Below are 13,427 nucleotides of genomic sequence, written 5' to 3' on the forward strand. Positions count from 1 at the left end.
TATTTCACCCAATCAGGAAGCTACCCGTATGGTGGAGACTCTGAAGCTATTGTCCAATTGGTCAAAAGTCTGCTGCTGTAATCTATTGCAGTTCGAGCCGACAATACCTACCTGACTGGGAGATGTGAAGAGGAGCTTCATCGTTCAAATACCGCCAGTCCGTATATCACAGAAATTTCGAACCAGACGAGATCCAGTTTTCACTTCAGATCGCGAGATTGTACAATCAGAGGGGCATAAAGCTGTTATTTAGTTTTCAAGGTCTGAGCGAGTCCTGCACCCCTGCCTGTACCTACGTCAAGGGTCTATTCAGATGTGCGCTTGCGGTTCAAGAGCAAGGGCAATACGACCAAATGGGTCTGGATACATGATTTAAATGTGGCTTTAACTTTAATTATGTAAAACAAACGCTTTCTTCAGACCATCAAAGGTTAATTTAGATCTATTATGACGAACATGCGGCTGCAATTACGCCTGCTTCTTTGTCTTGAATATATGTATGGGTATCTCGCTAAGCCTTCCTTCCTCACCTTTGCTACCACCGCCTCGCTCTCCTGTTTCCTTTACTTATCGGGCCTATTTGACCAAGTATCCTGTGAATCATGCGTCGTGACTTGCAGTTCCGTTCTTTTTGTTGTGCTGTCTGTGCTGAGTATATTTTCCGTACTATCGTCCGGCTTTATTATTCCGCTCCCACTGACTGATGCCTCTCGGTCAACGCCGGTGCCCAGCGGCTGCATACCACTCCTCCTCGTGCCCCAGGTCTGCAGCGCGTATCTCGAGCTCTTTGGTCTCGAGGTACCGTTGGTGGCGCCCCGGCTCTTCTCGGCAAAGTACTTGACCAGCGGGGCCAACGTCGGAATGCATGCGATGATGATGCCGATGTCATTTTCTATGACTGACCATTGGATGGCCTTCGCCGAGTCGAGGTAGTTGACGAGGTTCTGGATTGTTTGTATTCTAATCGCTTGGGCTATTGTGACGAAGACACCCATGATAAAGAGGCCGAGGAGGACTATCTTCTTTCTCGTTTGGATTTGAGATTTCAGGATAACGGGGAACGGTAGCAGCATGCTGTTTTTGAATAACATCAGCATTGAACGGGCCATTTATTCAGGTTCCGACTTACATGATGACATCAAAAACTATGGTTAACGAAGAAAATGTTAAATAGAAAGTTATTGAATCTACGCAATGTCCTACGTCTGCAGGAATAGAAGGGTCGTATTGCTTTTCGATCTGTCGAGTCGAATTAGTTGATAACATCCAGGACTAAGCTTTGACATTTGCTTACTGGGGTGCACAGAAACAGGAAGACAAAAACGAAGGCAATGTGGGCCATAGAGCATGCTGTCGCGACCATGATCGTAGTTATGCGATATGCGCCTTCCGGAAAGAACCGTAGGTATGAGAAAAGCAGGCTCATCTTGAAACCCCAAATTCCAACCACATAGCTAGGCCGCCTTTGTCAGCTATTCATCTATGCCATATTCCTGTACGACATTCCGGGATAATGTAGACTTACAATGGTCCCCCTACGTATTGAAGCTTTTCGTTGTCAGCTGGAGTGACTACCTGTGACAAGCGGTGACCGCTTACCTTGCCGAACTCCAAAACATTCATGTCAGGCATGTCGTCGAGACTGGTGATTCCCAAGCCCCATTTCGTCTCTAAAGTCCGGTTAGGCTGAGCAGCAAAAGGAATGAGGTTTGGAACTCCTACGGATGACGGTGCAAGTTGTGTAGCCGCATGATCCGAGCTGTGTGGAAGAGACGTCAGTTTAAAGGGTTGACGGGTCAGATCTTGGATCGGACGCACCAAAGAAATGATGATCATCCAGTCATCTAGGATTTATTATCGTCAGTATTGCCCAGTGCGGTCGACCCCTGGTTATTGGAAGCGCTCAACGCGGTCCGATCAACATACCGCGGCCAACAGCCTTGACCACTGTTGTTCTGACATACCATCTCAGGCAAACGAGAAAGAATGCAATCGACGTAAAGGTAACGCAAATAGCTGTGATTTGTGGCCCACTAGTTGGTGTGCCGTCGGGTGTGTTGTATGTCCAACTCATTGTTGTGGTTGGGCAGCCCAAGAGCCGTTCATGTGGGCAGCGAGTCGGCAAGAGGTTCGAAAGGGACTGTCAAGCCCTTAAAAATCATCAGGACAGTCAAAGTCAGTTATTTGACGGACTTTTCTCCACGTCCAAATACCGTCTCCAATCAAGAGTGCGTCTAACCCCTGTTGCATATCTTGGTTGATCCAGCAATGTATGCGTGAGGCGTCCAAATAGCGCGAGTGGCTTCGGCACTAAGATTCTTTGACCAGGGCGGCCCACCACACTTCCAAGACTTGGCTGCTCTACTTAGCGCTCACAGAGATCAAAGGACCCGGGGGGATGCCAACGTTACAGGATGCGTATGGATAGAGACTACTCAGTCCTAATGAAACATTACGGGCATAGTTCCATGTGCATAGGGGATTACAGTTATGGCATGTATTGTACAGTTTGGTTCTAAGGATGGCTCTTTTCTCTTTTCCGTGGAGATTCAGCTGCTATTCAAAGATAGTCAGCAGTATGCGCATTTCGGGGACGCATATTTCCACCTGGCCCGGACGTCTCCAGTCCCCTTTCTTCCCTCACGACCCAGCTCACACTCCTAACGGTGTCTAACTTGTATGCCCCTCGTTCGGATTGCCATTCATAGTCAAAGATGCAATTGCCAAGGAATCGATCACCGATCTTCTATCTTCATCGACATTCTACCTTGCTGTATAACAGTCGTACCATGTTGCAAGATCTCGCAGGCATCGTCGCAAGCCGACAGACCATGAAGAAATGAGACACAGGGTTTTTACGATGGAGGAGGGCTTTCGGCCTGTCAAACCCCCGGTTTCCGCAAATAAAGTTTCGGAAATCAGGTCCGTCCCGCAGGGGTCACGAGTCAAGTTTTCACAGGGGCCGAACGGCGGCAAGCCCGGCGAAGCAAATCGGGGAAGTCGGAGCGACCCCGGGTGCGGGGCCCCGTGCCGCATCCTTGCAAGCACAACCCCCGGGAGGTTCCACCGTCAAGATGACGAGGCGCATCGTTGGGCCTGGCTCACAGCTGCGAAACCGAATTTTTTTCTTCCTCATGTTTGTTGGTTTCTCTGGGCAAGGGGAGAAGATAAGCCGCGGCTCATTGGCGCTGACGGAGGTAGTGTTCACTCCGGCCCGACGCGGCGATCATGGCCGGAAATGGTGCCAAATCGCGCACCAGAGCCGGTCAGCAAGTGGGCATATTGCATATTCTTGTCTTACCCTGCGATCGCCACTTTAGACGCGCTTCGCGGCCAATTACGATAATGAATTGAGGGGATATGAAAGGGAGCCACATCGGGCAGCGTCGCATACAATACCCAGAGTCGTCGCCCGTGAACCCCTCGAAAGTGGTTTTCGGCCCCCTTCCTCCTTCTCCTATACCTTTCTGCTGAACCTGCTCCAGAGATCTGCGTTGAAGCACGTCCCCTCCCCCATCATTGCCAAGCCGAAGATGCGTGCCTCACTCCTCGCTTCAATGGGCCTGGCCGTCGACAGCGCCATCCTTGCCGAGGCCCGTACCCTTGCCAACTCGACGGCATCGTGCAAGAACCTCCCCGGAGACGCAGGGTGGCCGTCCGCGGACATTTGGGCGCAGTTCAACGAGACGGTCGGTGGTCGTCTGGTTGCTACCGTACCGCTGGGAAGCCCGTGTCACGGCGAGGCCTACAACGCGACTGAATGCGCCCGACTCCAGGATGCCTGGCTGTACTCGGAAGTCCAGTGAGTTATCTATCACATTCATAACTGCTTCTTCGATGCGGATGATCGGCTTTCTGTCGTGGCTAACCTATGACTCGCGCGAACCGCAGCATGGAGTCCTCCTCGTCGGTCATGGCCCCCCTGTTCGCCAACGCCAGCTGCGACCCCTTCACGGCCAAAGACACCCCTTGCACATTGGGCAACTATGTCAGCTACGCCGTAAACGCCACTGGGCCCGCCGACATTGTGGCAGCGCTCAAGTTCGCCGATGAGAAGAACGTGCGTTTTGTCATCCGTAACACCGGCCACGACTACAACGGCCGATCGACGGGTGCCGGCGCCTTGGCCGTCTGGACTCATTATCTCAAGGGCACAGAAATCCTGGACTGGGAGAGTGATTACTACACCGGCAAGGCCCTCAAGGCTGGGGCTGGTATTCAGGGGTTCGAGGCCATCGCTGCCGCTAATGAAGCCGGCCTGGCGGTTGTTACGGGCGAATGCCCCACCGTCGGTATTGCTGGAGGCTACGTCCAGTCCGGAGGTCACTCAGCGCTGAGCACCATCTACGGCCTGGCTGCTGACAACACTTTGTCGTTTGAGGTCGTCACCCCGACCGGAGAGCTTATCACGGCCTCGAGGACGGAGAACCAGGACCTTTACTGGGCTCTGAGCGGCGGCGGCGGCGGAAACTACGGAGTTGTCACCTCCATCACTACTCGAGCTCACCCCGACGCCGTCGTCAGTGGCGCCAAGTTCGCGGTCACTGTTTCCGATAACAACACCCTGTACCAAGTCATTGACGCTTTCCACGCCGCGCTTCCGGAAATTGTCGACTCCGGCGTCATGATCATCTACTTCTTCGGCCCAGGCTTCCTCCAGTCCCCCGCCCTGACGGCCTACAACAAAACCCAGACCGAAGTCGAGCAGATCCTGAAGCCCCTCGCCGACTCCCTCGCGCTGTTGAACATCACACTGCAGCCCAGCTACACTCAATACGACAGCTACAGGGACCACTACAACAACTACTGGGGCCCTCTCCCCTCGGGCAACATCCAGGTCGGCACTCAACTCTTCGGCGGCCGTCTCCTTCCCCGATCAGTCCTCCCCAACTTCGGTCCAACTGCGCAGCAGCTCGTCGAGCTCGGTGTCACCTACATCGGCGTCGGCCTCAACGTTTCGCACTTTGGTCAAGACGGCGCCAACGCTGTTCTGCCCCAGTGGCGCGATTCCATCGTTCAGGTGTCGCTGACTCTGCCCTGGAGCTTCGAGGTGCCCTTCGAGGACATGGTCGCCGAGCAGACCAGAATGACCGAGGTTGTGCAGCCCGTTATTGAGGCTGCGACCCCAGGCGCGGGTGCGTACATCAACGAGGCCGACTTCCAACAGAAGGACTGGCAGGAGACCTTCTTTGGCGTCAACTACCCGAAGCTTCTGGATATCAAGGAAAAGTACGATCCCAAGGGTCTGCTTTACAATGTCGCTGCAGTTGGTAGTGAAGCTTGGACGGTCGATAATAACGGACGGATGTGCAGGAGCTGATCAGCCAAAGAGTCTTCCGGCGAGGCTGTCCAGACTCCATTGAGTGTTCTAATATATTATATCTAGCACACACAACTTAGTGCGATCAAATCTCTTCAACATCAATGACATTTGTTTGCCCTTGAGTATTGCGATTCCTTCTGCACCTGCAGTCATATAAAAGTGATTCGAGGGGTGGGTACAAAACTTCGTTTTAAAGTATCTTACCTCAGCAGCATATGGATTTACTGCTCAAGCGGTGCCACAAGCCGATTTTTTGTGTTGATGAAATAGAAATATCTTGAATTCGTTTCTGCGACAAGGTGAAGGTGGCCCGGGCAGACTTTTGCACCTGTTGATCGACACATGAGGTCGATCAGGCTTGATGTTACAAAGTATGTTCCCAACTACACAAGCCTTCCAGTAGTAGCTCATCTTTGGTGGATACTCTGGTTTCTTAGGCTAACCTGACATGAGATCAAAAGGCGTTCAGCCCTTTATGTAGAGCAGTACTGACTGATTTGCGGTCAAAGGAGGTATAGGTGGAAAGGCGGCCTCCGGCCCTGACCCGAGTTGATCCAATTTTTATCGCACTAGTTACAACCTCTCCATCCAACGACTAGACTAGCTTATTTGATATATTTGTTGTCTTGGTACATTTATCATGTGAAGTACTGTTTGACATATCTCATGTAGACCTGATATCCTCACTTTAGAACATTTTTAGGTAATTTAGGATTGCAATGTGATTCGGGACATCCGAAAATCAACTGTTGTTACTAATAGTTTAACTGTAGCTATTACAAGCCATTTGGTTCAAAAACAGTCAATTCGTATGCTGGGGAGAAATACTCCTGCGACAATCGGTCATAGATCTGGAAAAATTCGTATATATAGAACGCCTGCATTCCAAGTTGAAATCATGAGCCCCGAGTGTGTTTCAACACCAAAACAAACAATCCGTGACAAATTCATTAACAACTCGTGGACAGCTTCGCACAAATGCCAAATGCAGGGATAAGACAATATGAGAGGAAGGAAAACCCCAAAATCGTAACTCCTCCATTGCCATGTGTTACCTAAACTACTCCGTTCATGCGTCGACCTCGGTTGGATTCAATACTCTGGTGGCTTTCCCTTCTCTGCGAAGTGACCGAAAACCGTCTGGAAAGCGCATTGTCGATCTCGACGTGGTCCACGTCGATATGCTTCTTCGGAACCCACATGACCTGCACGAGTCCCACTAATGCGACGAAAGCGCAACTAAGCCAGGCCGCTGTGGAGCCCGCAAAGCTGTAGATGATACCTACGAGAGGCGGCGAGAGAGTTCTGGCAAGGCAAGCACCGGACATGGCCAAACCATTGACTTTTCCAAGTGCTTGCGGTGTCGGCGTCGCATTCTTAAGTAAAATAAGGGTGACGGGACCGACAATGATGCCGTAGAAGCTCTGCATAATGAGAGAGAACCAAATGCCGGGTTCTACATAGGCTTCTGGAAGAGCCGACAAGAAGGGCAAAAGCAGGTACGCGGTAGGGTATACAACGATCATGGCGATGAAGGATCCCCAAACACCAACGCGCTCAACAAATATGGGGAAGATGAGCCCCTGGATGAGGAGGCCCATAAAACCATTGACGGCCAGGAAAGCACCGACATCAGGGACTAGGTAGCCTAAACCGCCTATCAGATCAAGCTGTCCACGCGGCTTCTTAGGTTCGTCAAGGAGATACGTCGGCAAGAGTGAACCGGCTGCCATTTGATGATACGAGAAGATGACCAAGGTCGTAATAAGCATGACAACTGTCTTGTTGAAAGTCTTCACCTTCTTCTGGCCTGTCGCCTGGGCCCGAGAATTCAGCAAGTGTTGTCGCAAGTCTTCGGGCACAACCTTGATCGAGTGGACAGTTCCGAAAGATGATCGCCTCAGATCAAAGTCTTGCTCGAATGGCATAGGGAGACCCGACTCGATAAAGCGCGGTCGCGAGTGGCTGGTGGATATCGAGCGGCGAGGGTTGAAGTTGCGGATGGGTGCTCGCCGCAGTGGCGTCGTCTCATCTGTGACGTCATCGTCGTCGATTGCGGGTAGGTCTTCGTACCCAAAATCGGTTTTGGTCTCTTCCAGGAGGAAAATACCCTGGATGACAGCAATTAAAATTGCAACGACAGAGACAAGATTCGGGAGCAAGTACGGATATCGGTCGAAAAGCCCGCCCTTGGGGAAAATCGAAGGGTAAAAAGTGGCGGGTTGGGCGAGGTAACCTCCCATGGCAGAACCAAGGATGCCACCCAAAGTCCACACGAAGGGCTGCACAGCATAAGCCTTGGCTGCACGCAGGAAATCCCCAACAAATTAGCAATCGTTCAGCACACAACTCCAACTGTAGAACTTACGCTCGTGGTCGGGATTCGTGATCATTTCTGCCACCATGGTCTGCATGACCGAGACGTTACCATTGAGAGCGCCGCCAATGAATCTTGCCAACAGCGCGACCCAGTAAGACTTTGCCAGCCCAAAAATCAGGCTGGAAATTGCCACGCCGACCAACCCAAACAGCACCACTGGCTTGCGACCGATGCGATCGGACAACGCGCCCCAGCCCATTGAGGTGATGGCCTCTGCCATTGCGTACGCGGAAATCAAAAGACCCGCGTAGAAGGACGCATCTTTCGGGTTAACGCCGAGTTCGTCCTTCACCATATCGAAGGTGTAGGCCAGGATCGAGTTGAACGCGATGGGCTCTGAAAAGCGACATATTGCTGGGTGACGTTAGCAGGGCATTGATAAGGCGCGTATGGGGCTGGAATGGAGGGTCGCTGTACCAAGAACGGCCAGCTGGCGGGTCGGAAATGCATTAGGGTCCCGCTGCTTTCTTTGAGGCATGATATCGCCGTTTCCTCTTCTTTTCACGTTGAATGTTGTGATGGAAGAAAGAAAAGAGGATGACGATTTTGGTACTATGTAAATTACTGCGGGGTCAGGAAGACTGGGGAGGCAGGTAAATAACGGTATTAGCGGCCCGCGAGACCGACCCACTCCATATCTGCACCTCACCGCCTGACCTGTTCATGATCGGCGCTGACCGTTGGCCACACACGTGCAATGACATCTCCAACGTTCGTCCCGTCTATGTCGTCATGGTGGCAGATGAAAGATCGGGGGCTGTTCAAAGGGTCCTCGAGCTCTTTGATCGGACGGCTGTGGCTTTGAATTGACTACAATACCGGTACGTCGATGCTTACACAACGTCTCTTACTCTGAGACATGGTGGGTTCGGGGTTGAACTGAGAACTTGACTCATGTTAGTGCGACCAGCTGTGCTAGTTGTCCCTTGAGCTACGGATTTGTTGGCAGTATGGTCAATAAATAGCACTAGGGAAAATGCAGTGGTTGGTGTATTAGTACCCGACTAAGAGCACTTAAGAGTGAGCGCGACCGATGAGAAGCTAATGGTTCGCAGGCAGTGGATTTAGCTCTGGAGCTCGTTCTCAATGACAAAGAGCTCTGGATTAAGCTCGTCTCATGCCAATTATTAGTGCGGCTTTCAAGCATGTGAATGTCTTGCTTGGTCTTGGGTCAGGTACGAGGGAATGCGGAAAGACTGAATATGTCGTTGCATAGCTTATATTCCGCCCATTTTTGGGAGATGATTATTTGAGGGTGTAGTTTGCTCTCATGATGACATCGTTCTGTTGCTGTGGAAAGCGCGCTTATGCGCCAACTAGATCTGACGGCATTATGCAGAGGCATGTCCTCAGCTGCTGAGACAACCCCAAATCGACCCGGTGCTCTCATTGGCAGGCAACTTTCCACTGCAAAACTCCTTCCATTCCCAAAACTTTATTGCCACCGGCCCCCCGCTCGCATCCTTCCACTCATGTTCCGGAGGGTACGGCGACTTATCAAAGACAATTCTGAAATTGTAACGAGGTGACCATTGCGGCATATCCGAATGGAATTTCAAATTGGAGGGTGAGCGAAAGATGCCTTGTTCCAGTCGCGCAGTGTAAGTCTTCGGCGCGAAGGCCGCATCGACAAGCAGCTCATCATTCATCCGCCTGTAGCTGTTCAGCGCGGGTCCCAATGTGGTGACTCGACGCCTTGTAAGGGTGACCTCGATATCAAACTGAGCAATCAGGCGTGCAGAGCCGGCGCGACTCCAGAATAATGAGGGCGAAGTTACATCGCCGCCGACGACATTCTCAAGCACTTCTGGGTTTGGGCACTTCCATTCAATCTCTGCGGCAATCCAGACACAGAGCTCGGCACGAGCTATCAGCTGCGTGCAACGTCAGCCCTGCTTTCATGCAGCCAATTTAGCCAGCGAGTGAGACTTACCTCGCCCGTGCCATTTTTGTCGAACGAAATGTGGCATACGTCATCTGAATCCCAAGTCCATGATTCTCCGCAGAGGATTGAGCGAAGGTCATCGCCCATTTTGACAGTTGCAGGAGGAAAAGTGGAGAAAAGTCAATTGCTGCTTAGTTTGTTTTGTTTTAGACCGTAAGCTTTCTAGCATTAATTTTGGGGAGTCCGAGGTTGGAGGTTGCAGGTGCTTTGTTTGGGATCAAGCTAGTGGCCACGTCGGTTTAGATGCCGCCCGCACTTTGGGGACTTTTCACCGCTTCGACGACAACAGTAACAGACACGACGACTTTCAAGACCGTCACATCGTACGACAACTTGGACACATATATACTATTATTATCTTGTAATAAGCTCGGTCTCATCTCTTTTTGTATTGCCTATTAACGCGCTAGCGGGGGTTCCTCCTCTCTGGGATGGGGGTTATGTGCTGCTAGCATCTCGGTCTTGATGCTGCGTGGTTGATGACGTTGTGATGAGGGGGGTTTCCCAATTTACAAATGATGTTTTCTTACCGGGATTTCTATAAACCTTTGGAACCCAAGCCTTCCTATAGATGCGAGCTATGACGCCCAGTGATGACTGATGCATCCAATATCTTAATGCTTAGGTTGATTGTTCTGGGAGTGTCGTTGTGATAGAGGCTGATTAAAAGGCATCTCTCAGCTAACATCATGCATGCTTTTGAGCCTCTTTTGCCGGCCGCGTGAAACACCGCTTAGTTTTGAGAACTTGACAAAATGGTGTTCCAAATGTGACACGTCATCGTCGGATTGCACAATCCTGGGTCGAATATGACCAAATCCCAGTATTATGGGAACAATGTGTCGCATCAATGCGAGGATGACCGTTTTACGTTTAGCTCGGAGTACTGCGCCGTTTTGTTGCCAAGCACCAACCCCTCCTCCCGTCCATAGCCTGCAAATACACATCGGGGTCCAAAATCAAGTACGGGACGATTTAGTTAATAACAGCGTCCAAGGTTTATGAGTTGAAGGTAGGAATATACACGTTTGAAACCTCCTATCCAGAACTCACCTCCTTGGACGAGCAAACTCCCTCTGGACCCGCAACGTCCGTTTGTCGGCCGTCATATCAATGGCTTTAAAAGCGTCCCACATGACAAAATAATGCCGCGGGGCCATGCCAAGGAGACCAGGGATCCCGAGAGAGTGGTTGCCAAGAGGTGCCGGATAAAAGAGGCAAATAAGTATCGCACGATCCCCCTGCAAGGGCTCAATCTACAATCGGCAGTACCACAGAGCTATGTTGGTAGGGGCTTCGATGAACTCTATGGTTTGACTAAATGTCCCCAGGGCCTTATTCAGTATACATAGGGGAAGACAGTCCCATGCATGACTGCCATTCACTTCCGTCCAGAGGTACGTAGAAGTACGAGGCAGAAAGCAAACAATTTAATGGTTTAAATATTCCGAGGGCCCCAAGTGGCTGAATTGTTTGAAGAAAACCCTCAATAGCATCCAATAATTACAGTTCGAGGGCCAGGGCCGCATATACTCGTTTGAGCCACGCAGTGAAATAACGAAGTCGAGGAGCCGAATCGTGGAGGGCGACGGGCATGGGCCAGCGGTGGATATGATTGCTTGAAGGGTGATGTTTGTTCAGCACAACGACAAAAGGAGTTCATAGCGGAGCTTTCTAGCCTTCTCAAAAGTACGGAATCTCCTGACTTATTATTGTGTAAGACCCGCGTCAAATCGAGCTTTGTTAAACATCTGTTCGGGTGAAGCTTGTACCATCATAATATTCATGTATGGCGCCCCCAATCTGACTACTGCTGACAACGGCTGGATTGCTGTGGTTTCACCTTAACACTATCCAAACTGGCTGTCATTGACATATAGTATATCGGTGTTGCTGTTATAAGCTACGAGTAACGAATATGGCAATGTCAGATATCAGGCTCTGTCCGCAAGCTTGGATGTTTCTCTATCGAAGCAGCCGATGGCATTGAGCATGTCCAGAAACCGGTCACTATCTTTGACTCAACGAATGGGCATGTTCATCTGCACCCCGCAAACCGAAGATGGGGCACCAAGAGGCCCTTACCCTCTTCCAATCCCTGTCATATGCAGATTGATCCATATCTTTTCAACAACGACATCCGCCTGTGGCGTTCACCTGCATCACTGTTGTGTGCCCACCCTAGATGTGCCCAGCACCCAATGAAGGAGCCTTCAATACTGCCCCCCATTCGGTTGATAAAAACACCCGTCCAGACCTTGGTGCGCAGGGCTTGACTTCGAGTTGCCAACGCTTGTCTTGCACATTGACCAGCGGAGACCCGGAAATTGTGGGCCTTTCCTTTGAGACTTCCAACCCACTGATGTTGAAGAGCCTTGCTTGAGGATTGACTATGTAACTATTAAAGGCTCCCCCTGCGTACCGGCCAAGATAACTTCTCAGATGGTGCATTCGACTCACTCAAGAGGAGCTTGAGCGCGAGGGCCACAAAGACCTGCGCATCTATAAAGACGACATTGAGTTCCATGTTCATGTCTAACTTTTCTTCGCTCATCACTCGTTCCAACGCATACCTAAAGAGCAGACAAGCAAATCACTCGATTTCAACGAGTCTGTCACCCCTTCTTTGATCATTCGCCTCCCTCGTTTCTGCCGTGACAGCTTCTTCACTTCCAGCATCATCAGTATGAGACTTATTGCATCTCTCGCCGTCTTGGCAGTCGCTGTTAACGGGATGGCCATCCCCGAGGCCGAACCTGGGTGTGACCATCCGGACCAGCCTTGCTGGGAGGAGGTGAAACGCGAGGCTCTTCCTGCCCCTGAGCCTGAGGCGGCCCCCGAGGCCAATTCATGGTGCATTCACCCGGGCCAGCCCTGCTGGAAGGTGAAGCGTGCCGCCGAGGCCTTCTCCACTGCTCTCAGCAACGTCGACGGCCTCCTCGAGCGCTCCCCCGAGGCCCGTCTTTCCCACTCCGAGGGTGGCGCCGCCTTCCTGGCCAAGCGCCACCTCGATGAGCTCGCTGGAGTCGTCGCTTCCACACAGCCGGATCCCTTTTTCTGGTACAGCAGCCTGGGCTTGGAGCAGCACTTCGCCAACGACACTACCGCTCTTGACCGCCGCGAGGCCCTCCCCAATGCCGAAACTGACCCCTGGTGTATCCGCCCGGGCCAGCCCTGCTGGAAGCGCGACGTTGAGACTCTTGAGGAGATTGACATTCACGCCGAGGACAGGCGATGGTGCGGCCGTCCGGGCAAGCCCTGCTGGTATACCAAGCGCGCTGCCGAGGCTCTCATCGAGACCATTAACGAGGACGTCGTTAAGAAGCGCGAGGCCGAGCCTTGGTGCATCCATCCCGGCCAGCCCTGCTGGAAGCGCGACGCCAGTCCCGAGTCTTGGAGGGCTACTCGCGACCTCGACGCCATGACGAGCGCGGCTCGTGTCGTCATTGAGAGCGTCGCTTAAGGAGTGTAATACCGGTTACTTTTCCATCCAATAACCCCCTTTTAAGGAAGCTATGAATTGGCATGGGTGATGGCGGCGAGCTCTTATAATATCTCCCATCGGTTCCAATGGAGCTTTGCTTTCTCTTGTACGATATTTGAAGTAGGCTCTCAAAAGGAGAGCGCGGCGGGGTTTTCGGAGAGAAAATAAGTCCCACGGAAGTCCACCATCTATACACATCACTTTCTCGTCTTCTTTTGATACTGTCTGCTTGGCGCCAATGGGACGCAGCTTATCAAACTTTTTGACATGGATGGTGACGACCTTCTCCAGAAGA

The 13,427-nt window shown here is 51.6% G+C and overlaps 4 protein-coding genes across 4 annotated transcripts; 2 read left to right on the top strand and 2 right to left on the bottom strand.

Moving 5' to 3' along the window:
• Positions 1-567: 567 nt before the first annotated feature.
• Positions 568-1,632, bottom strand: EsH8_VI_000254 (uncharacterized protein; the record flags this gene model as incomplete). Its single annotated transcript, XM_083271507.1, has 5 exons — positions 568-576; positions 702-1,074; positions 1,130-1,145; positions 1,526-1,535; positions 1,600-1,632. 5 exons carry the CDS (start codon positions 1,630-1,632, stop codon positions 568-570), a joined length of 441 nt encoding a protein of 146 aa, XP_083126681.1.
• A 1,901-nt stretch (positions 1,633-3,533) lies between these two features.
• On the top strand, positions 3,534-5,320 carry EsH8_VI_000255 (FAD-binding oxidoreductase; the record flags this gene model as incomplete). The annotated part of the gene is made up of 2 exons (XM_083271508.1): positions 3,534-3,802; positions 3,892-5,320. The coding sequence occupies 2 exons, from the start codon at positions 3,534-3,536 to the stop codon at positions 5,318-5,320; spliced, it is 1,698 nt and encodes a 565-aa protein (XP_083126682.1).
• Positions 5,321-6,378: 1,058 nt separating this feature from the next.
• On the bottom strand, positions 6,379-9,735 carry EsH8_VI_000256 (major facilitator superfamily domain-containing protein; the record flags this gene model as incomplete). Its single annotated transcript, XM_083271509.1, has 5 exons — positions 6,379-7,625; positions 7,692-8,057; positions 8,555-8,582; positions 9,149-9,577; positions 9,637-9,735. The coding sequence occupies 5 exons, from the start codon at positions 9,733-9,735 to the stop codon at positions 6,379-6,381; spliced, it is 2,169 nt and encodes a 722-aa protein (XP_083126683.1).
• Positions 9,736-12,334: 2,599 nt separating this feature from the next.
• On the top strand, positions 12,335-13,111 carry EsH8_VI_000257 (pheromone precursor protein 1; the record flags this gene model as incomplete). Its single annotated transcript, XM_083271510.1, has 1 exon — positions 12,335-13,111. One exon carries the CDS (start codon positions 12,335-12,337, stop codon positions 13,109-13,111), a length of 777 nt encoding a protein of 258 aa, XP_083126684.1.
• Positions 13,112-13,427: the final 316 nt, after the last annotated feature.

Source organism: Colletotrichum jinshuiense, chromosome 6 (genome assembly GCF_051148585.1).
Source record: "Colletotrichum jinshuiense chromosome 6, complete sequence".
NCBI lineage: Eukaryota > Fungi > Ascomycota > Sordariomycetes > Glomerellales > Glomerellaceae > Colletotrichum > Colletotrichum jinshuiense.